Below are 25,072 nucleotides of genomic sequence, written 5' to 3' on the forward strand. Positions count from 1 at the left end.
CATGGAAGTGTCGGATTACTTCAAGCGCAATCCGAACCTTTCGATTCGGGACTTGGCCAAAAAGGACAATTCATCCGTCTGGTTCGTCCAACAGACAATGAAGCTGGCCGGACTTCATGGCATCAAGGTAAGGAAGGCGCTTACCCTAAAGGATAACCAGAATACGGTGGCCATATTCCGCGCCAGGAAACTGCACCGCGAATAGTAGGTGAAGGAGTGGTACGAAGCCAACGATGTTGTTTGTGTGTCGAAGGAGGAAAATCCTCCAAACTCGCCAGAACTTCGCCCGATAGATAAATTGTGGGCGATTATGAAGGTCAAGCTCCGGAAAACAGGGAAGGTCTTCGAAAACGACCAGACTTTAAAGAAATAACGGATTAAAGGTTAGAAGAAAGATGGAGGAAGTGTTGCGCAGGATTTGATGGGTAGAGTTAATTCCAAGGTGCGGACATTTAGCCTAGGAGAGGAGGTTGATTAAACCAACAATGCAAATATGTATAATTTTATTCCCTGAGAGTGTTTTTATTTATTCCCTTAGAGTTTCAGAAATATTCCACTTAAAATGATTTTTTGGTGATTTTTTCAAGTACAGTCTTAACTTAGCTAGCTGTAAGAGTTACCTTGAAAAGCGCAGCTTAATCTATATAAATAAAAATGTAAGGCGAAATCTGTTGGTAAGCGGAAAACCCGAAGAAGGGATGGTCCGATTTTAGCCTTCTTTATTTTATTGTATTCGTCTCTTCCCGTAAATCAATATAGTGGAGAGAAAATCCGGAAAATTTTCGGAAAACTCTGAAGGAAGGTCGGAAAAATCGCATAATTGAATTCCCACATGTTCGAAAATTACATCATAGTAAGCGTTATTAGTCCATTCGATGTTTGCGCCATCGAAATTGATCTTTGTTCGTGAGTGGAAATGGATTTTCAGGCGGAATAACGCATTTCCATATCTTATATCTATATGAATGAAACCGTGAGGCAAAATCTGTTGGTAAGCGGAAAACCCGAAGAAGGGATGGTCCGATTTTAGCCTCCTGTATTTTGTTGTATTCACCTCTTCCCGTTTATCAATATAGTGGAGAGAAAAATCGGAAAATCCTGAAGGAAGGTCGGAGTATTCGGAAAATTGAATTCCCACATGTTCGAAAATTACATCATAATAAGCGTTGTTAGTCCATTCGATATTTGCGCTAGCGAAATTGATCTTTGTTTGTTTGATGGATTTTCAGGCGAAATATAGCATTTCCATATCTTATATCTATAAAAAAAAAGGAACGCCCAATGTGTTGGTAAGCGCAAAACCCGAGGAAGGAATGGTTCAATTTGAGTCATCTATATATTGTTACATTCGTCTCTTCCCGTAGATCAATATAGCGGAGAGAAAAATCGGAAAATTGAATTCCCATATGTTCTACAATTAGCTAAGCGTTGTTAGTCCATTTGATGTTGGCGCTAACGAAATTGATTTTTGTTCGAAAGTGGAAAAGGATTTTCAGATAGAATAACGCATTCCTATATCTTCTATCTATATAAACAAAAATGGAAGGCCAAATGTGTTGGTGTGCCCTAAACCCGAGGAAGGAATGGTCCGAATTGAGCTATCTTTATTTTGTAATATTCTCTGTATCAAACATGTATTACATGCAACGGAGAAACATGATATTTCGAAATGCATGAAGAATCTTGAACGAGAATTGTGTCTGAAAATAATTTTATATCATAAGGACGAATTTTTGTAAAAGTACTAGACAATTTATAATAAAAGGAAATTTTAAAGGGTCAAAGGGTAATCAATCAATGAAGAGTTCAGTGATTGGACTCACTAACGTTCACTTAGTAAGAAAACGTGGATGTTTGAAGGTATTCAAATCAAAAAATCTGTTCTGGGCGGGACGAAGTTCGTTGGATCAGCTAGTATATGATAAAACAGCTTAATGACAATGCCTATTTTACAGGCTTCATTCTGAATGTTTCAATATCTCTGATTGATTTAGATTCATCTGTTGAGTCTAGTTATATTTGATAAAAGAAACTACTTACACCAGCGCATTTGACATTGTAGTGCTCGAGATGATCGCTTGTAAAACATGGCGACCTAGCGGGGATCTGGGGAAAACAGGTCGTTCAGAATTTGTTCAATGGCAGTCTTTTATGACTAACGTAATGTCACAGAGGGGACGTTCATAATGTTCCAAGGCTGAAAGGGGACGCGCACAAAGACGCGCGTGGTGCGCTTTATGGTCCAGTGGAATCATTGCTTAGTTTTTCTTCAAAGGTCACTTTGATGCTATCATCACCGACAATTGAGTGTTCTTATTTCGGAGAAGCTGTTGCCCAAACCTGCAAGACAAAAGAAAAACGAATCGACATTTTTTTAAATGCAGTTTTGCAAATCAGGTGGTTATAGTTTTAAAATTACCAAAAGCAAACCGAAAAAAAAAGTTCTCTTAATATGTTGGAAGCATAAATTTGTAAAAATAGAACAAACAGGAAATATATACAGTCAATCGCACAATTGAGTATACACATGCTACTTGACGATACTCTCCATTTATTTGGTACAAAATATTTTGAATACATTTCTTCTTTTGATGCATATTAATAACACACACATTTAACTAACTATGCGGGCAAGAATATTTCCCGAAAATTGTTTGCCTATTATTTGAAAAATTGAGTGTATACCTTAAATTTCTCCGAACCAATTAACCTTTTTAGTAAGATCTTGGCGAATTATCATTCTTTTTTCGTCAGTGTGTGACGTTAACACCAAACCACTGCTTGGGCAGTGTTGGTTTTCGTTTTTTGCAAATATTTGAAGAAGTTTTTATCGAAATGGCAAGTAAGAAGAAAGAAACAGTAAATGTTACACGTACAATAATAATAAGTAAGACCTGTCGAGGAGTGACATTGCGGGAAATAGCAGCTACTGTCGGAAGAACCCTCGCTACAATAAAGAAAATCACAAACAAGTGGAAATACGAAGGAACCAGGGATAATCTCCCGGATAGAGGAAGCAAACGGATCGTATCTTCTGATGATGAATGGGTAATTGTTCGAACATTGCGAAAGAACCCTCAAAAAACATTCCTAAATTGACTACCGAAGTAGCCGGCATCATTCGGAGGCCTGTCTGTGCAGAAAAGCGTGAAAAGTATTTCATCTCAAAGGTGAATATGAAAAAACGACTACAGTTTGCTAAGGCATATGTAAACAGACCTAACGTGTTGTAGAACAAGGTCTTTTATACGGATGAGCCTAAAACCATTATCTTTGAATCGAATGGAAGACAAATGGCGTGGAGGTAACCAAGATCGGTGCTTCATATTCAGTATTTGGTTACCACAGTAAAACACGGTGGCGGTAGTCAGTTGATGTAAGGTACATTGGCGGCTTCTGGAACTGGAACCATGGTGTTTATCGATTCGACAATGGAGAAAATGGCTTAATTGATCTTCCTGAAACGTAACCTTCAGTCTCCCATTCAGAAATTCGGTCTCCCTCGTGATTACTACTTTCAACAGAATAATGACCCGAAGCAAACTGACTTCGTGGTGCGGGAATGCCTGCTCTATAATGTCCCAATCAACTCAAAACACCTCCGAAATCACCGAACTTGAACACTATTGAGTATCTATGGTGGGAAATCAAGAACCATCCATCCATCGAAATCTAGAGAAAGAAGCGAAACTCAAAACGACGATCACGGAGATCTGGGAGGATTTCCGTCCGAGTAAAATGGATCGATTCTACGATGAATATAAGTTAATTATTCACTTTTTAACCCCGAAAAACTCGAAAATAACAAACCAGTACGAGTTGCATACTCAAATTTGCGATTGACTGTATAAACAATTTTCTTAGCTCTATGGTTAGTAAGGTGAAAGACCGAATACTCGCGGTGGACTCGAGTTTAATATTCTGTATTTTTATCGATTCGAAATATTTTGATCGGCTTGATAAAATTCCATTCTGTATTCCGTTGGAGTTGTTCGAAATAGGGAATGCGAAATTATAACTCGAACGAAATGCAAGTCCGGCGAAATGCAGAATCGGGATGATTATCTGCCCTCTGGTATACAGGACCTTACACATGGATAGTTGAATGATTTTTCTTAAAAAGATATTTCAACATGTTTTATCAACATGCTGAAATATCTTTTCAAGTTTTAAATTCGTGAAATGAAGATTGGACATGTCTGCATTTCCTGAATCCATGCAGAGACCGCATCGATCGAGTGATAGCTATCGGTGTAACTGTCAGAATTTTTCGAGTTGGTTGGTTTGCTTATTGCATATTTTCAGAGCATTATTTTGTTTTGGTTTGCGAAACCTTTGGGCTGTACTCCAATGCTATTTTTATACGTGTGTAACTTTTTTTTCCGTTGGTAAAAGTTTATGAAACCCTGAGCATAACTAGCTTGGAGTGTGTTCTTTACATGTGCAAAATGTCATAACAATCGGTTCAGTGGTTATCGAGATGTCATCGAAACAAGAAGAAAATCGCCAGAGAATTTTGGAAAATCCGACTGCGACCTTGACATGGATCGGAAGACAACTGGGAATCACCCATACAACTGTGTTTCGGGCGGTAAAATCGTTTAAGGAGTCTCAGACGACCGAGCTTGATGTGGAAGAAAATCGAAGACAGCTGACCCAGTGAAGGCCCGGAAGGTGTTGGATTATTTCAAACGTAATCCAAACCTTTCGATTCGCGACGCGGCTCTGAAGGCAAAGTGTTCCGCCTGGTTTGTTCAGCAAACCCTGAAACGAGCTGGGCTTCGTGTATTCAAGGTCCGTGACCAACAAAACACGGCGGCCAAATCCCGCGCAAGGAAGCTGCAGTCAGAATCCCAGCGATGAACACGAAGAATCATACGATCGAGACTAATGAAAGAACCAGTGAGTTTGCCCGTCCACCGATGATATCAGCGCAAACAGAGACGAATAAGAAAACATGGAATCAGATCGGCAAAAAGTATGCGAGTCCTTACCTTTTAATTGTTATTGAAAAGAATAAGAACATTACACAATACTACTATAATATTACTCGAAAACAATAAATATCAAAAGCGGGTTCACAGCTATTTCTTCGAGAAAAAACTCATAAGCGAGCCTTGTTTCGTTTTCGGTGTCGGCGGCGTCACCTTGCTGGCCTTTTTATCGTTCGTTTTAGCTTCTGACTGCTTTTTACCGTTAGCATTGGCAGCCGTAGGAGAATCCTTCCTTTTTGCTGCATTATTGTTGTTCATAAACGCATCAGCCTCATCCTCCGAGGCCGAAACCATTTCGTAATCTTTCGTGGTTACTGGAATGCAAGAAAATAGCTCATATTTTCAAATTGTAACAATTTCAGAAATTTTCGTTACTCACTGAGGTACCCGCTATCGCTATCCATGAAGGTCTTCGTTACCATCTTTCGGACTTTTGCCCTTCTCCGGTCTGAACCATTCATTTCCTTTTCTACGGGACTCTTGGCGGTAATATCTTCCTTTTTAATCTTCTCTTCCTTCATCTCTGTGTCCTCTGCGTCGTCAAAGTCGAACACGATCAATCGCTCTTCCGGCTCCTTCAAGCTTTTGTTCCCTTCATCCTCCTCTTCGCTGGAATCTTCAATTTCCAGAATCCTGCTCTTCTTGCTTGGATTCGCTTTGCTCGCCCCGCCTTTCTTAAAGGTTAGTGGCTTCTTCCCGCCACCCTTTTTTTTCGTTTCCTTCTTTTCCTGTGGCGTATTCGGAACAACTTCTTCGTCCTCCGAATCGGAAATCATGCGCTTCCACCGTTGAGTTTCCACTTTTGTCCCGTTCGAGTTCACAGTATCATCCGATTCTTGCTTCTCCTTGTGTTTAGGGGATAATTTTTCCACTTTAACTACCGCTGGCTTTTCTGCGGTTGTAGAAGTCGAAGAAGCTGTGGATGGTTTGTCGGAAGGTGCTTTATTAGAGAAGTACGATGCAATGGACCCTTTTCCAGAGGTCGCCTTTTTATCATCTTTTTTCTTATTCGGCGATTTCTGGGAAGCGGGAGTCTTTTCAGACTCTTGTTTGATCGCTGGAGGGCTCTGCTTCTCTTCCTTAACTGGAGGTTTTGGTTCGGTCTTAGGTTTTGAGTTCGCATTAGAAGCGCTGGCCGTGAACATGGAATTTATTTTAGGTTTAGACTCCTGTTTAACAACGGTCGGTGGAGGGTTAGTGGGTGTGAACACCTTTACATCACGTTTTTCTGCTTTTAGTGAAAGCTTGACACTGAAAAGGAAATTATTAGCATTTTGAGTACAATTGCATGTAGAATGTCGAAATTTACACTCTAATCTCGTTGTTGCCTTGTATATTCAAGCTTTTGGACGAATCCGAAGCAACACTCACAGAATACAGCATACTGGATACATTTTTCGCCTTGGATTCAATCGTTCCGACCTTTTTCTCATCAGCAACGGTTATGAAAACATTTCCCTTTTTGATGTCGACACCTCGAACAATATACTCTTTCGTCAGCTTTGTTTTCACACAATTTTTATCGATCCACCGCTGTAAAACCTTAACGGCATCCGAATAATCTAGCCCATAGTTATTGGATATCACCCGGACCGATACCTTGAACACATATTTTTTTAATATTACATTGACAATGGTAACCATAATTCATTTGAACCTTTTCCCGAGCATCCATAACTTTGTGAGTTATCTCCTCCAAGCAAGTTTGTTCTAGATCGGGATCCATTTGCGAGGGATATTGCTAACCGATCAAACCGCAACAAATTTCTGACAACACCTGATGAGATTTAAAAATCTTTGGATTAGCACATCAGAAGCACATCAAATCAAGTATCGAAAACGAAATAACAGATTTATCACGCAAACGGGTTTGACAGATCATTGTTTTGCGGTGGATTTGTTTGTTTCCCGCGAATTAGTAATTCGGAGGGGAAGGCAACATTGAAACACTGAAACAAATGTCCTTCTGTCGGCGATAATTCCCATTTCCAAATGCTGTGAACAAATCATTGCATAAAATACACAAAATACGTACGAAGATCACAGAGTTTCGATTGATTCTCTCGACTTGTGACTACGTCGCTGTAGTTCTCACTGAAACCTGGCTTCATGCGGGCATTTCAGATTGTAAACTATCATAAAATTATCAGTTGTTTCGCTGCAACCGTAATCGAGCAACCAGCCAATTTTCCAGATGAGGCTGTGTACTTATTGCGGTAAAATCCAACTACTCGTGTGCTGTAGTACTGCTAGAGGACTGTGGCCATCTTGAGCAAGTGGTAGCGCGCATTAAGTGCGATTCACATACAACATCCACGTTACGTTCACGTCACGTCATGTCACGTTATGTCAATTATTCTCTCATGCAATTCTTATAGAAACATTCACATATACCGGTCACGTAACGACCCGTCAGCGACCGATTTACGAAAACGGCCTGCAGTACGACGGTGTCGCGACCGCCAATATTATCCATTGTGATCAATGGATAGGCTTCAAATATGAAATCTCAGTCCAGAAGTTTCATTGCTAGCTACAGCGAGGAAAACTCATTAAAACCCTTTCTGTAGCTAGCTAATACGTGGGTGCCAATCACGTAATGCGGCGTTGATTCCACACTGCGACACTCTCTCGGCTCAATGGAAGCGCGTCCTCACGCTATCAGCGGAGAGAGAGTGCCGACAATGTTCAGCTCGCGATGTTATTGCTGCTGCTACCGAAGCGAGGCAAAGCTCGATTGTTGGTTGTCCGGATGAACTTCGATGTCCGCTGCTACTGCTGCTTCTGTTGCTGCTGCTATTGAAGCAGACCGATGCGACACCTAGCTTGATTATCGGCTGCTCGGGATAGCTCCGTTGTTCGCTGCAGCCACTGCTACTGGTTTTCCTTCCAGATGTTGCTCGTATCACGTCCGTTGTCAGAATGCCGGCTGCGCGGAATGGCTCGCGCTTTTATACCCTGACTCATGTTTTCCTTTCATCTGATTGTTCTATAGTTTTCATGGCATGTTTCTCATGCTTTTTTATTATTATTATTATTACTATAATTTCATCTTGTATTATTTCATCTCTGTACTCTACAATCCATCTCACCCCTACTCTTCCATAAATAAAATATTATTATATTTTAATCTAGTGGAAATTCTTCTGTTGGTTGAAGAAAATGCAACTGCAATATGTTAACAATTAAAGAACATTTCGAGGTTTCGAGCCGTATTATCTCATATATCTTGTTTTAAGACATTTCCAAATGCTCGTAAGAGCAAATTGTCTTAGTTTGCATCGTGCTCTTTTTCTGCCGCACATCGTTATGTCGTCCGAATAATTAAACTTCTTGAAAAAGCGAAATTGGAAATTCTTAAAAATTGAATCTGATATACTTCCCATTTACGTGAATTGTAGTCTTCGTGTGCAACTTATTTTCTGATTTCTCACACTCGACGTCTGTCACCTTTCTGTTCACCGGAGGCTCTTGGTCAGGATGTCGCTTTAAGGGCCGTCGTTAATCTTGCGTATAGTTTGATGGACAAAATACTCTATATGACTCATATGTCCATAAACGTGACACTCTCGGCCGTTCGCAAAACAAGCCGACGCTCGGTGATAATAATACCTAATAATAATGAAATCCATTTGGTACTGCTGCTGCTAATGCCTATCATCTTGTTTCACCCAATTGAAGTGGGTTGAAACTCTCATTCTTCCGTAACAAGAACTTTTTGAAACAACTCTGACTACATCCTTCATTTCTTCATCCTGCCAATATTTGCCAATATTTGAATCACTGAATACTTAATTGCAGTATTTGATCCTCAAATTGCTCTAAACTTCTCCACAATATAAAATTTGTACTCCATAATCCCATAAAAAAGCAATGGAAATTGAATCTAATTAATTCACTCATTTACCTTATTCTGATCTTCGTGATTGTTGCATCATTCTTTGTATCCAACCTAGTTAGAAATAAAATCGCGACGTTGGTTCTCTCTGGAGAATGCTATTCCTGCTGTTTCCGAAAAGCGCATTTTCCTCTATCAACTTCGATTCGGTCCCGAAAATCCTCTGCGTTTTCGGAGGAATTCTATCTGATCTTTGTGAAATGCATTCAATGCTGCTGTTGCTGCCAATGCAACTCATTTGAACTCTTCCTCGTTGCTACTAGAATTAAACTAAATTCAACTTCCATCCATCAACATCTTCCATTGTTTCTTGTTTCATTCAGTTTCGGTTAGCTAAACCCCTAACCTACTTCCATAAGTGGAAAAAATACTGTCTCCACTTCCATTTCATTCGGTCCAAATTTGTCAAGTTTTCAAAACTAAATACCTAATTGATGTATTTAATCCCCAATTTATTCCAAACATCTCCACAATATGAAATTGGTACTTTACCTGATTTTAATCTTCGCAATTGTCGAATCATTTTTCGTGTCCAACTCAGTTTCATATTCCATTCTACCATTCCATATTCCAATATATGCTACATTTCTGTTCACTGGAGGCTCCTAGTCAGGTTGTCATTTCAAGAGCCGTAGTTAATCTTGCGAAGAGTTTGATTGTCAAACACGCGAAATATGTCCTGAACCAGTCAACGCTCGGTGAGGAACGTTTCCACACCTCCAGAAATTGGAAATAAAATCACGACGTTGATTAATACTTATACTCTGAATACTCTTCATTCTCTTTCAATATTATGATTCGGTTCCGGAAATCTTTGACGTCTTCCATTGAAAGCTATCTGATCATTGTGGAACTTATTTGATACTGCTGCTGTCAATGCCACTCATTGACCATTATTATTCGAAACTCTTCCTAGTTGCTTTTCTCAATTTCTTGATTTCGTACTAAATTTATTTGATCACTCGTTATATCTTGTTTCACCCAGTTTCAGTAGGCTAAAACCCTTATCCTTTCATAACTGGTACCTTTTGAAACAAATCAGACTACAGTCTTCAATTCCTTATCTAGTTCATAGTTGCAATGCTTCGACACAGAAGCCAACGCTGAACCAACGTGCTACTGCTTTAAAAGGTGCCTTGACTAATCATCAGCAGTCTTCCTCGCTGTGACAGAGTTGTACATTGAATCGACAATTCATCGGGTCGAACTAATGCATTTGCAATGGAGCGATTTTCCATCCGATAATTCTAGATGAAGAAGCATTGATCCAGATTTTATTTTGAATATCCCGAGCTTCGTCAGCGGTGATAATTAGCTGTAACTCGAATGCTCGCTTGTCAAAATCGACTTCGCCATCCAACTTTAAACATTTCTGTATGGTGAGGGAGCCTAACATTCATTATTATTGTTGTTGAAAACAAGAAATCATTGCACATTGTGTTGGTCAAGGCCTGATCGAAGAGAATGCCTTTTTGTACTCTGAGATTGCTACTTGTTTGTCCTTCAAAATTCCTTCAGAGCCCATTGATTAGATTTCTTTAATCTCAGAATTAGCACTCCATATATTTCCATCGAAACCTAAAACATTCATAGAAATTCGTCAATCTCCACCGATTCTTTTATTCTTCTTCTTGAAACTTCGCCCGTTTCCATCGGAGTCCAACATCAAATAAATCAACTTTCTTTACGGGAGCTCCGTCTCCGTTCGTCTAAATTTGCGCGACTGCTAATATAATCATCCAATATGATCCATAAGTGAGCGCTTCAAACACGAAAACTCAGTCCAGAAGTCGCATCGCTTACAGAAGCGAAGTAATTCTGTAAATCTTCTGCGGCCGGTGAGTACATGGGTACTAATCAGGTAATGCGGCGTTGATTTCCTTTTTTTTTACACTGCGATACCATCACAGCTCAATAGAAGCGCGTCCTCGCGCTGATAGTGGAGAAGCAGAGTGTCAACAATGTTCTACTCTAGATGTTACTACTGCTGCTACCGAAGTAGACCGATGCGATGCTCAGCTCGATTATTGGTTTCTCGGATTAACTTCGATTTTCACTGTTGCTGCTGCTGTTACTAATGTTACTATTAAAGTAGACCGATACGAAGCCCAGCTAGATGGTTGCTTGAATAATGTTGGAGATAAAGAATATTTCCGTATCGTATTTGTTGAAGCCTGACATAAGTTATAATCGAAGTAAATGCCTCTTGATACTGTGAGATTTACTACTTTTTTTGAATTCCTTTGAATATTCTATTAGTGTCCATTGATTATTTCTGTTTATTCTTAATATTAGCACTTCGTCTATTTCCACAGAAGTCTAAAATATATATAGAAACTCGTCTATCTCCACCGAATTTCTATTCTTCTTGCCTGAAAACTCCGCCTATTTCCATCGGAGCATAACATCAATCAAATAAATCTGCGGGAGCTAGAAGTCCGACCAATTTTGCGCCATGTCGCGACCGCCAATATTATCCATTATGATCAATGGATAGGCTTCAAATATGAAGTCTCAGTCCAGAAGTTTCATTGCTAGCTACAGCGAATAAAACTCATTAAAACCCTTTCTGTAGCTAGCTAATACGTGGGTGCCAATCACGTAATGCGGCGTTGATTCCACACTGCGACACTCTCTCGGCTTAATGGAAGCGCGTCCTCACGCTATCAGCGGAGAGAGAGTGCCGACAATGTTCAGCTCGCGATGTTACTGCTGCTGCTACCGAAGTAGACCGATGCGAGGCAAAGTTCGATTGTTGGTTGTCCGGATGAACTTCGATGTCCGCTGCTACTGCTGCTTCTGTTGCTGCTGCTATTGAAGCAGACCGATGCGACACCTAGCTTGATTATCGGCTGCTCGGGATAGCTCCGTTGTTCGCTGCAGCCACTGCTACTGGTTTTCCTTCCAGATGTTGCTCGTATCACGTCCGTTGTCAGAATGCCGGCTGCGCGGAATGGTTCGCGCTTTTATACCCTGACTCATATTTTCCTTTCATCTGATTATTCTATAGTTTTCATGGCATGTTTCTCATGCTTTTGACGTAGGACTACGTCTAACCGGAAGATATAGGGGGTGAAATGGAAATCTAGGCACTGAACAAGTAGGAAAAAATGCAAGATTTGGAACGCTTATAACTCGAGCATTTCTCAATAGATCGCAAAGGTTTTTGCATCAATTGATAGGAAATATATCTACGCATCTATCATAACGAATAACATTTCATTTTTCTTGAGATAAATAATTGAATAATTGTGAAATATCAAGCATTGTCAAAATGCACTATGTGCCCATTTTTGATTGGTCCATTTTGTGCTCCTCAAATCGTACCGACCAAAACGGGCAACCAGAGCAGCAGCGAAATAGAATGAAGCACGATTGGAAAGGAAAAAGAAAAAAATGAACGAAACATTGGTCGCAGTCTCACACATGCGTAATTCTCGAGCCAGCCAGTCAGCTTAAAAATCCACGCTCCGCTGCCGTAACGATCATTCTTTGTGTGGACACCGACTGGACAACATCGTTGCTGGACGAGCTGGATGGCGAGGGATCGAGTGCCTTTCTCAAGGCAAGAGGGCGGAGGTGGTAGCGCTGGAGTAGAGTAATAGAGTAGAGTAGAGTTTTCAAAGGGCCTTTCTCAAGGCTAGAGACGAATGAACTGCAAAAGTTTAAAGTCTCTATAATTCAAGACCTTCCTTCCTTCCGTAACTATCATTCTCATTCAAACCGTACACCACATCGGTTCGCATCACAACACATCAACAAACCAACCCAAGCAGCCATGTCTGGACATGGTAAAGGAGGAAAAGTGAAGGGAAAGGCAAAATCCCGCTCGAACCGTGTTGATCTGGAGTTCCCCGCAAGGGTAGCTAGGCCGAGCGCGTTAGTACCAGTGCACCAGTCCACCTAGCCGGCGTTATATAGTTTCGGCCGCCGAAGTGATCGAGTTAGCTGGCAAAGCTGCTCGCGACGATAAGAAAACCCGCATTCGGAACAGAACATATTCGGTTCGGTGGACATCAAGACAACAGGCAGTTGCAGCGAGTGGCGAGTGGCAAACGCAATCGCAAAACGGCATCAGGTAGCAGAAGAAAAAAGTTTGTTCTTTATACAAACTGCTTTGGTGGCAAATCCAGAATAAGGCGGCATCGAGGGCGTTCGAAATGGTTTTTTTTTCAAAACCACGAGTACTAAGTTTTCTAAATTGGAACCATTCCATAAAACAAGGCGCTTTTCAGGGCCATTAAACCTTCCAAAAAAGAGTTTAGGAAATACAGTTCAATGCTTTCTAAAACAATATCCAAAATAATAATAAAACACAAATTGATTTTTTCATAATTTGTTTGCCAGGATATGATGAGTATGTGAATTTGGCAGTTGTTCTGAGCTTATTGATTTTAACCAATTCTTAAATTGCTTCTAGATTGAAAGTACAGTAATTTACACTTATCTCGACATTTAGCTAATTGGTCGGACCAGTAATGCGACATATTTAGTTGGACATTTTTGTAAACATAGAGTTCGGGGTCTAAATTATGACCCCACATTGAAAGTTGACACTGTACCACTGTCATCGCAAATGTTCAATTACAGGTTAAAATTACCTCCAATCCGATACTGAGTGGTGGTAATGCGACGTGCCATTGAATGTAATTTACTGTAAAATATGTCTCAAGCTGGATGGGAAGAAATTTTCCAACTGTGAAAGCTGTGGCGAGTGGCAAATGCAATCGCTAAACAGAAAGGTTTAGCCGAACAAGATGGGGATATCGAGTGATAACAAAACAATAAACTCTTTAGATTGAAGATAATTTTGTGATCCTGAAAAGGACCCTTTTTAGCCTGCATGTGAATCCAACGAGCGAACAAATCGTAATGAATGTATTGTTTTGCCATCGCTCCGTTTTAACGCTCATTCGTTCGTCTCGTTGGACTCGCCCCTCTGGCTGAGTCTGCCGATTTGTCTCTATCCTGTGAGTGTGTACCGCTAGAGTATAAAACACGCGGACCCCAAAAAAATATCTCATTTTCTTTCAAACCGTAAACCCGTGTGGTTGTACGGCATCGGCATCGTGGACGTAACAAAGGAGGACAAGTTAAGGGAAAGGCAAAGTCTCACTCGAACCGTGCAGGTCTCCAGTTCTCTGTTGGTCGCATTCACTGATTGCTCCGCAAGGGTAACTAGGCCGAACGGATTGGTGCCGGAGGGGTAACTAGGCCGAACGATGGACGAGCGATATCGCACACAATGTTGGGACGATTCACATGCTATTGGTTCGGCCTCGTTAAATAGAAATAACGATGAATCTTCTGCAACACATCAGCCGTTAGATACGCTGTCACAATCTTCACCGAATACAAACGAGTCAACGGACCAGCGAAGACGCTCAGCCTACCATCGAGACGACGCACGAACGACTACAAAGCACCAGCATATTCCCAGTCAGGTCGGTAATCCAACAAGCTCAACAAAATCAACTCAACGGCATGCAGGCAGACTCACATCGTATAGTAAAGTTTCTGATCCTGCATGCATCTTGGTTTACGAGCGACGGAGAACAACCACCGCTAATCACTACAAATCAGTAAAGGCAGCGATGGACAAGCGATATCACTTTGCCTTTAATAACACATCAACAAATCTCAACATGTTAACGGAGATAGCGATGGACGAGCGATCGTTTAATTCTCCATCAGGACAACGCATTGTACACATTAGCATACCCACAGCAGAGAATCAATCGGTCAGGACCTATATCGTCAACGATGTTTGCAATTGATCCAGGTGGACAGAAACTCGTATCAAAGAAATCAACGCAACTTATTTCATCGAATCGCAACGGAAGTCAAACTCTACACAACTCAGCAGCAACATATCGTATCGACCATCGCATCGTAAAATTAAGCAAATCCTACATCGATTCATCACGGCGGGCGGTAGCCACCCAACTGGACACTCAAAACATCGACAACAAAAGTCAGTCACAATAAATCCGTCGATCAGTATACATCAAGCGTCTTGATTATATTCGATCATATCTCATCACTTCTACATCGGGTAGCCAGTCTACTCTACTTCGGAACTTTGCTCAGAAACTATCTGGGCGGAGACATCGAGTGATAACAAAAACACAACACCAAAGATTCTTTCCAGAACCATCAACATATTCATAAAGAGTAAACAGTAAACTAATCCATTTTTCAGGTAGATAGGTAGGTATTCACGTAGGAGAAGAAAATAAAACAATATATTTAAAATATATATTTAACAAAAGCTGTCCTCTTTGTATAGTCCTACGTCACTCCGGTTATGTCCCCGACATTACCCACCCGTCTTTTTTTATTATTATTATTATTACTATTATTTCATCTTGTATTATTTCATCTCTGTACTCTACAGACGGTTCGTTGGGTTTTTGTCTGGACTTTGTGTCTCGGATTTTGTTTTGATTTTGGTTGCATTTTTTATGCCAACATATTGGCGATCTAACGCAAAACGTAAACGATCGGTGAGACATCTGGATTTTGTGTTTGAACTAAGAAAATGATGCTAATGTAACCTAAAACTCAAAAACAAAACACGTGTATTTTACTTCCGGGCTTTCCAAGATAGTTCTCACATGCAGGAATCGTGCATTTTTCTACTTGTGTTTGATTGTGCTCTCGAATTTCCTTCTTTAATTCAACCATTATCAACATTTTTATAGTTTTCTCCTGTGAGAGAGAGGAGCCAGCTCGCTTTTGTTGTGATCACCCTTATGTCAGCGCGAACCAGTTTCAGTGAACCAAGGGGAAGTATTGAGGTCGGACCACATCTTTCATTTCTATACTGGGGTGTAAGTTCAAAGCTTCGAACACAAGAGTGTTACATTGGGGAAACAAGATTTTGAGCAATAAAACCTCTTCGCCGGTTGAAATAAATGTAATGATAAGCGCTTCATTCGAAGCATAAAATTTCTACGCGTTATATGTGTGTTACTTATTGATCCAAAAACTTGTTTCAATAGCTAAAAAATTGCTTTGAAAGCAAGCTATTGAAATCACAAAAATCTGTATATAAGGTATATAAGGTGCCAGCTCGGAAATCCACTCAATTATAATTGTACAGCGGCTAAATCATTTTGGAACAGTTACTGATGCAAAAAAAAACCAAACTTGCTACTGTGAAGAAGGCGACCAGCAAGAAGAAAGCTGCTGATACTGCTGGTGTGGCTGCCCGAAAGCAAAAGTCAAACAAATCTTCAAAAATCGCTGCATGCAAGCCGATAACGCCGAAGTCATAGAAATCAGTAGCAGCTTCGAAAAAAACTACCATAGCCACACATAACGCACAAAACGAGAGAAAACAAGATAGTGTTTTCAGCAAATCAAATCCAGTTCTTTTCAGAAAGAGTTTATCAAATACTGCGGTCAAATACATTATTTTTGTAATTTATTCGATCAACGTAAGATTACATCTTTCGAGCACTTATTAGGGGTACAATGAATCTTGAGAAAGACAATTCATTCCGGCTCGACACTCACACAAACAATGTTCACACATCAATGTCACAAAAGGGAAGTGGGTGTTGTGAGGGAGAGCAGAGTGAGCGCTACATTTATGTAGACTGTTTGGAAGCGACAGTTATGTTGTCTATGGGAAATGGTATACAGATTAAATCACACATAAAGGGGAGAAAGAATCTTGACCCTTTTAGTTTTGTGGACAAGACCAATTGGTTCACCTTCACTATCGGTCAATTCGATTGGATCTTCAGTGATACTATTGCCTTGATTAGCGACCTGCATGTCAAATTTAAAATTTGCATATGAATGGTCCATCAGTGATGGGCAGGAATATCATGGCAAAGATGACGAGAGACTGGTAGGATAATTCTCATCTTCATCCGAATCGTGATCACTGCCTGTTAAAATTGCAGACACAGCATCCTTTTTAGTCAACCTATTATTATTTCCATCGGACACAAACAAAATTCCCTCAAAATGCACCTGAGAGAAATCAATGTTAACTCTTTTAATTGGAAGATTAGCACTTATTTTATATATTCCACATATGTTGCATATTCAAATTGCATCGGAGAATATACAATCATCGCCCACATTGCAAAAATCGATTCACTGAGCTTGCAGCAATAAATCAAACTGGAACCAGTGAAAGAATGAATGAAAGAATGAAAGAATTCGCGAAAACTGAATGAAAGATCGGAAAAAGTCACAAATGAGCCCAAAACACCCATAAATTCACAAAAGATCTCCACCGACAAACAAATCATAAAAACAGTTTGCTTCTTATTTCGGATATTGTTTTAGTAATCATCGAAATAATTCTTTAGAACTATATCGAAATTATCAAAGGTAAAAAAAATGTTGGAATGGGCCGATGCTGATGGAAGCCATGATGTGGGCTGACCTGGTACTTCTTTTATTATTTCCTACATGATCCTTTTTATACCCCCCATATATTCCTGTTAGACGCAGTACTACGTCAAAAATCAAATCGGGGATAAAAACGCACAAAAGTACTCACAAACAAAGGTTCACGTCAAGTTTGAACACTTTTCTCACAAATGAATGACAACAACTTGCTTGATTGAAATTGTCAGATTGGAATTTTCTTGATGATGATGCGTAAGAAGAATAAGAAGAAAACAATCTATCTGTCATTCAGCTGGCTCCTCTCTCTCAGGTTTTCACCTAAGATAAGATCAGACAATAGGGGGTCTTTTACGGACCAAATTTCTGTCAGATACGGACCAAATTTCTGTCAGTCGTTCTGATTTCTGATTGGTCGATTTCGATAAATTTTGTAAACAAAGTCGATTTTTCCAGTGTTGCCAATAAAAATAAATTACGTTGGGTTTGTATTGAATTTAGAAAAAAAATGAATTTAATTGATATTACGATACTTAGTTTAGAGGAAATGTGAAGGAATTGTATACACGTTTTACCTAATTATTTTGTTACTATATTTTGATTGAATTGAAAAATTTATATATATATATATATATATATATATATATATATATATATATATATATATATATATATATATATATATATATATATATATATATATATATATATATACATCCATTTCATGTCAAACCGATATAGTGCTCCTCAGATTTCCATGAAAAGTGGTAGTTTCTTTCTTTATTGCAAAATATTAGACCCGTATTTTTTATTTTTTCGTTAGGGTGACCTTTTCTTATTTTAGGGTGGTCCGAAAAATCATTTTTTTCAACTTTTTCCTAAAAGTGCCTTTTTTAAAAATTCATAACTTTTGAATCACTGAACCGATTTAGATGATCGATATATCAAATTGAAGCCAATTAATCTTTTTTTGGAAAAATATTAGGCTTGCTAAGAAATCGAATTTTGTTTGCGTAACTATTGATTGTAGTTGTTTTTTGTTATTTTTATGTTTTTTGTTTTTATGTTTTTATATTTTATGTTTTTTCTTGAAAGCTGAGGATTTATTACATAACATATCTCGATATCAGATAGGCTTTTTTGTGTTTTTGAGTGACTTTTCAAAGTTAACCGGTCGTCCGTAAAATCATTTTTCCACTCTTATCCAAAAATAATTTTTTGCAAAAATTTATTACATTTACTACTGAACTGATTGAGATGATCGACATATTAAATTGAAGCCAATAAGCCAATCTTTTTTGAAAAAATATCACACTTACCGGAAAGATAGGATTCTAGTCGCATAGGTCTAGTCTAGTCACATAAGAATATTGAACGAAGACTTAAAACATGTTAAATTTACAAAATAATGACTCTAAAACGAAAAAAACACCTCTCTAGAACCCTCTTTCCAAGTTCAATACTTTTTTCAATATTTTTTCTATTAAAAATCTACCTCATTGGCTTCAATTAGATTTATTGATCATCTGAATCGGTTCAGAGGTTCAAAAGTTATGATTTTTTGAAAAAGTCATTTTTGGGAAAAAGTGGAAAAAATGAGTTTTCGGACAACACTAAAATGGAAATGGACATAAGTTTAGTTTAATAATCCCCGATCTATTTGGTTTCTGATACTAATATATTTTATTTCTACCATGCCATGCTCCTGCTATCAAATTTTCGTTTCCTTGTTTTTTTGTTTTCTCCGCTTTTTAAACGAAAAGATATAAATTTTTTTATAATGTCATTCCTTGTTTTTTCACAATGGAATAAAGTGGATGGCAAAACATACATTTCTCCTGCCATTTTCTTCGGCAAATCAGCTTCGTTAGGTTCCAAATGCGATTTCATATTTCGGAATAGAATTTCCATTGCTAAGAAGAAATTAAAAGTTTCATCATTCACTATGCAGATGGGAGAGTTAGAAGCTGTAGCTCGCAAATATGAAAAAAGAGACTGTTGATACAATCTAGGTTGTGTTTTTAACCTCTCCTGTTAATAGCTTAATTTGATCTTCTCTGAAAAGCTTCTTCAAGGGTTGTTTTCCACGAATTCTCGAGGTCAGATATCCGCATTTTTTCTTCCATTGTTTTACAATTCTATTAACGGTTACATCAATATAAAATATTAGAAAATAACATATTTTTTGACACACTACCTTTTCAGCTTGGAAATTTGATGTTTCAAACGAAATATTTCTTCCTGTAGTTGTTTATCTCCTTCATATACGTCAACCAAATCATAATTGTTCTCAATACTTTGTATCTCTTCCCATTCCTCATTCGCGGATGCAGCTAAGGTCGGAATTTTCGTAACTCCATTTTCATTGTATTTCCCATCAACAAAATGAGCCTGTATATATACTAGTATTAGGATATGTTTTAGAATTAGTTTTTAATACTTACGCTACATATTCTTGTGCTTGATTTGATTTCAAAGAATGGAACTTCTAATTCACTGTTCACGCAAAATCGAATCCATTCTTTCCGAATATTTTTGTCTTGAGGGAACCGATAAAATTTATACTCAGGATGAGTATCCGTCCTTCGCTCACAATTTAAGGCTTTACACTTCATTTTTATTTTTGAATTACGTTTTGTATGAATAAAATGGCTTCCTAACGTTGTTTTGGTTGTATTCCTGCTCATATAATAAGATAGAATGTTTTGGTTCAGACAATGAGAATCTGCATAACGCTGTAACGGTTGTCAGATTAGATTTATTTGCTAAAAAAAATCCCAAATTTGTTTTGGAAACGATTATATTATAGATATGGGTATTTAAAAGACTTATTTTATCCTTCTAAAGCATATTTTTGAGATTGTCTATTTGAAAATATGCAATAATCATTGAATTCGCACCAACCAAATGTTACGATTCATTAAAATAGAAATTTGAAAAATCCGATATTTTATAATGTTTGGCAGCTCTGGCATCTTCATGTCATGGCTTCGTTTTTGGACGACGAAGAAGAGTAAGAAGCCAGTTGTCTGGTCTTGTCTTAGGTTTTCACTACTGAAAGAGGTAAATAAATAACATGTTATATATAAAATTGCGCAGAATTAAATTTCTTACAAACTTATCGCAATCAAATAATCTTTTATGATTATAACATTGTAATTTATGGAAAGAACTACAAACCTTCCATAAGCTCACATGGAAAAATTTAAAACCATCATCACTTTCACCGCAGCGCCGCCTAGGTGTAGATTTGTACGTTAGATCGCCAATAGGTTTTCTTACAAAATTCATAACTTTGGCAATATAGTCAAATATATTAATAAGAATTAGTTTTTCACGTTGACATCATTAGTACAAAAAATCAATTGCTCAAAGAGAAAACATTCTCAATCATTTCAGCTTGCATTTCACATTAATCTCGTAGGAACATTAAATATTTCTGAAAAGTTAACCATAGTGATCCCCGATAATCGTTCGGTTAATCGATTAATCGAATACTTCCTACAGAAATCGATTATTAATCGAACGAATACTGAGCAACCAGTAATCGAAGCGAACGAATAATTTACGTCGATTAATCGAATCGAATAAAAAACGTACGACCGTTGCAGTTTTATCCTGAAATTCAATCATTATCTTTGACGCTCCCCTAAACTCGTAAAAGAAGCTCAATGCCTTCAACGCGAATTGAGCTTCGTGTACGAGTTTAGGGGAGCGTAAGAGATAGTAATTGATTGATTTTATGAACACTTTTTGATTCCTGATGGCTTTCTAGTAAGAATGAAATATTAGTCTAACTAATTATTTCTATCACTGTGACGATTAATCGATTAATCGATTATTTGGGGCGGTTAATGGTATCGAATAAAAAACTGCTGAAAAGTATTCGATTAGCTAATGAACGATTAATTTCAAAATTCGGGAATCACTAGTTTACCATACAATAAATCTTCCAGAGTTTGCATGCACATTCCTACCCCTCAAAAAGTTTGTTGACATATCGTCCCATTTGACGCATTTGACAAACAGTGGGCTGTCATCCACGGTGGATAGCGGAGCGAGTACAAAACCGAAACGACATCATCATCATTATCATCATTGAAGAAACAGTGACAGTGGAAACATCTAGCTGCAAGAGGAAAATCTCTGCATGAAAATCAAATTTATTCGCGTTTTCCTTTCGAGCCGATCTGGATGTGTGCGGTGCTGTTTTCCTCGACCAACAGTGAACGTTTTACATTAATCGGGAAAAGAAAAATCTAGTGCCAGAGTGAAATAAAACAATAAATTACCTTTGCAATAGGAGCATTGGCGATTTTTTTCCCAACCCACTTGATGACTGAGGGAAAACGAGTTTCCCGATTGCGCGATAGTGATAACACAGTTGGGGGTTAGTGGGTGAAGAACATAGCGTTTTTTGTGTTCTTTCATGTGTGTTGTGATCATATTCACATCGAGTCCCTGTGGCAACTGTTTGACCAGTTGTTTTGCACTTACGTGTCAACTGGTGCAATAATGTAGCGATGAGATGTGAGCGCATGAGAAGCAGCAGCAGTTTGATTTTCTCCGAAGCAAGAGTGCAATCGAAGCGGGGCACAGGTTTGTGTGGATAGCGGAAAGCAATACATACCGGTAGTGACAAAAAAAAAAGAAGACAGGAACATCCAGAATATAGATATAAACGCCTGTCGCAAAAAATAGCCTTTCATCTTACGTAAGGTACTCTTCAGTTGATTGTTGTGTCCCGGAGGGAGGTCCGTCACCGGAAAAGTGGAAAAATGTCTTTCGTGAGTGGAACCACGGACAACGAAGTCGCCCAAAAGTTTCTCGAGGTGCTGCAGAATGATTTCCGTAATCTATCGCTCGAGACGAAGAAGAAGTATCCGCAGATAAAAGAGGTATGAATATCGGAGCAATATTGCAATGTTATCCAGACGGATGCTAAATAATGCATCGCGGAGAAAGACAACATAGCACATAGCGCACTGCTGTGTTGAGTTTAGTGTTGTGCTGTCCGGAAGATGGTCAGGGAAGGGGTCAATGTTTGTTTTTAGAGGGTTCACTCTAATTGTAACAGAAACATTTTTCCTATAAGACTCATTCTCGGTGATGGTACCTGTTTATCCATCTCAGTGTTATACCATATCTCTTATGGGATTGCCATTCCAGTTTTTTTTACATAAGATGCTTGAGTGCATCCAGTTTTAACATTTGTTATTTCATACGAAATTGATCGGCGAAAAAAGAAAAAAAAGCAATTCTTCATTATACAAGTTTGTCTGTTGTCTTGTTACACGAATCACTTACCTCTGATTGTGTTCACATCCAAAAAGACGGGTGGGTAATGTCGGGGACATAACCGGAGTGACGTAGGACTATGCAAAAGGGGCAGCTTTTGCTAAATATATATTTTAAATATATTGTTTTATTTTCTTCTCCTACGTGAATACCTACCAATCTACCTGAAAAATAGATTAGTTTACTGTTTACTCTTTATGAACATGTTGGGGGTTCTGAAAACAACCTTTCGTGTTGTGTTTTTGCTTTTTTTTACAAACTTTATCAATTTTTTCTTCTAGTTAATCTTATAGTTGATTCTTAATTTTTTTCTGAAGGCTTTGTACTTATTAAATGTCCAACGCCGGGCATATTTCGGCGTATGCACATATCGTACAATCAAAATGATGGCTGTGATAGGAAATGCATAGGTGGTCATCAGCTCATTCACTATCATATATTTCACTATTGAGAACATTACCGTACCTTGAACTGTGGTTTCGGAGACGAATGAATTGTAAGGGTGGGTTTAGACTAGTGATATATTCATGTGAAGAAATATGATGAGATTTATAGAAATCGCATCAACCGTTTACACTAGCGTGAACTTCTATAATGAATATATTCATATTTTCGGTGAATTTATTCACCTAAAGTAGAACTGCATCCAACTTTAGTGATTTTTCACCAGTGAGAAATTCACAAGCGTTTACATATGCTGAATTTATTCAAGTTATATATACCTCGAATAAGTGTATCATATTTATTCTCACCCGTTTACACCTTTTTTCACGTGAATAAATCCATCTATAGCTATAGATCTCCCTAATGTAAACCCGCCATAAGATTTGTAGTCTCCGCAAACAAAGTTAATACAAGACGGGTGGGTAATGTCGGGGACATAACCGGAGTGACGTAGGTTTTTTTTTAATTCGTTTATTTTTACAGGCTCAGTTACTTAAGTTTAAAGGAGCCGAATTCTTAAATATATTTTTAAAACTATATATATAGAAACAATTTTCTTACATCTATGGTTAGTAAGGTGGAAAACCGATTACTCGCGGTGTACTCGAGTTTAGAAGGGTGACATATTTTTAGGAGAAGGATGGGATATAAGGAAATTGTAACAATGTTGATGAGCACTTAATTCTTAAATCTATTCGTATATCTATAGTTTATTTACATTTTAACTTATTCTACTATTTATAGCAAGGGGACGAATTACCCGCAAAGGAAGGAAAGGAGGGTATTAGGATGTAGGGACAATCACACACGAAGATCTATAGCTTTAAGGATAACATATATATGGGACATGTAATCAAGGTCTAACCGAGCCAACACATCTCTCACCGGCACATTGGGCTGTCTTCCTCGGGCCCGAAGGGAGTTTTCTAAATTCGATCTGGCGACCAGATAAACCTCACACGACCAAACAACGTGCTCGATGTCGTGATAACCTTGGCCACAAACGCAGAGATTGCTGCTGGCAAGATTGAAACGGAAGAGTAGTGCATCTAACGAACAGTGATTGGACATGAGTCGGGAGAAGGTGCGAATAAAGTCTCGACTCAAGTCCAGACTTTTGAACCACGGTTTGAGGCTAACCTTAGGGATAATCGAGTGAAACCAGCGGCCCAATTCATCTTCATTCCACTTGCGTTGCCAGTTAGCGATGGTATTTTTGCGGACTAAGGAATAAAATTCATTGAAGGCGATTTGACGCTGATAAATATCACCTTCAATTGCACCTACCTTTGCCAATGAGTCAGCCCTCTCATTACCCGGAATTGAGCAATGTGAAGGGACCCACACAAAGGTAATGACATAACAGCGTCTGGATAAAGCACTCAAAATTTCTCGTATTCTCTCAAGGAAGTACGGCGAGTGCTTTTCCGGCCTCACTGAACGGATAGCTTCGACAGAGCTAAGACTATCCGTTACAATGTAATAGTGTTCAACAGGTCGTGAGGCGACGCTGTCCAGCGCCCAGTGTATCGCAGCCAATTCAGCAATATACACTGAGCAAGGATTCTGAAGACTATGGGAGGTGCTAAAAAATACGTTGAACACTCCAAATCCTGTGGACTCATTCATAGAGGACCCATCAGTAAAGTATATATTATCACAATTGATACGCCCATACTTTGCATTGAAGATTGTAGGAACGAACCCCAATCTAAGATAATCTGGATTTTCATGGATTTTCTCCTTCATGAACAGATCGAAATGTACAGAGGAATTGATGTAGTCAGGAAAACAAACACGGTTGGGAATATATGAAGAAGGAACAACCTGCATAGAGGTGAATTCATTATATGAACTCATGAATCTAGAATGAAAATTTAGCTCGATCAATTGCTCAAAATTTCCGATCACCAATGGATTCATAACCTTACACCGGATGAGGAACCGAAGAGATAATAAATTGAAGCGATCTATTAGTGGGAGTAGGCCTGCCAAAACCTCGAGACTCATGGTATGCGTTGAGGGCATACATCCCAACGCGATACGGAGACAAAGATACTGAATTCGC

The 25,072-nt window shown here is 38.7% G+C and overlaps 2 protein-coding genes and 1 long non-coding RNA gene across 3 annotated transcripts in view; 1 reads left to right on the forward strand and 2 right to left on the reverse strand.

The window, feature by feature from the left end:
• The window catches only part of LOC129780212 (uncharacterized), a 50,237-nt gene that overhangs the window by 14,221 nt on the left and 10,944 nt on the right, over positions 1-25,072 (reverse strand). Inside the window, exon 2 of the long non-coding RNA XR_008743867.1 lies at positions 2,041-2,340. This is a non-coding gene — a long non-coding RNA (uncharacterized LOC129780212). The remainder of the gene's footprint in view (positions 1-2,040; positions 2,341-25,072) is intronic.
• On the reverse strand, positions 4,964-6,866 carry LOC129780211 (DNA polymerase delta subunit 3). Its single transcript, XM_055788244.1, has 4 exons — positions 6,652-6,866; positions 6,304-6,593; positions 5,374-6,245; positions 4,964-5,308 (listed from the first exon to the last, which is right to left on the reverse strand). The coding sequence occupies exons 1-4, from the start codon at positions 6,718-6,720 to the stop codon at positions 5,085-5,087; spliced, it is 1,455 nt and encodes a 484-aa protein (XP_055644219.1). The 5' UTR covers positions 6,721-6,866; the 3' UTR covers positions 4,964-5,084.
• Positions 21,339-25,072, forward strand: part of LOC129780207 (protein MON2 homolog) — a 70,039-nt gene continuing 66,305 nt past the window's right edge. Inside the window, exon 1 of the mRNA XM_055788231.1 lies at positions 21,339-22,160. Coding sequence (XP_055644206.1) covers positions 22,041-22,160 — 120 coding nt within the window. The 5' untranslated portion in view covers positions 21,339-22,040. The remainder of the gene's footprint in view (positions 22,161-25,072) is intronic.

This window comes from Toxorhynchites rutilus, chromosome 3 (assembly GCF_029784135.1).
Source record: "Toxorhynchites rutilus septentrionalis strain SRP chromosome 3, ASM2978413v1, whole genome shotgun sequence".
Taxonomy (NCBI): Eukaryota; Metazoa; Arthropoda; class Insecta; order Diptera; family Culicidae; genus Toxorhynchites; species Toxorhynchites rutilus.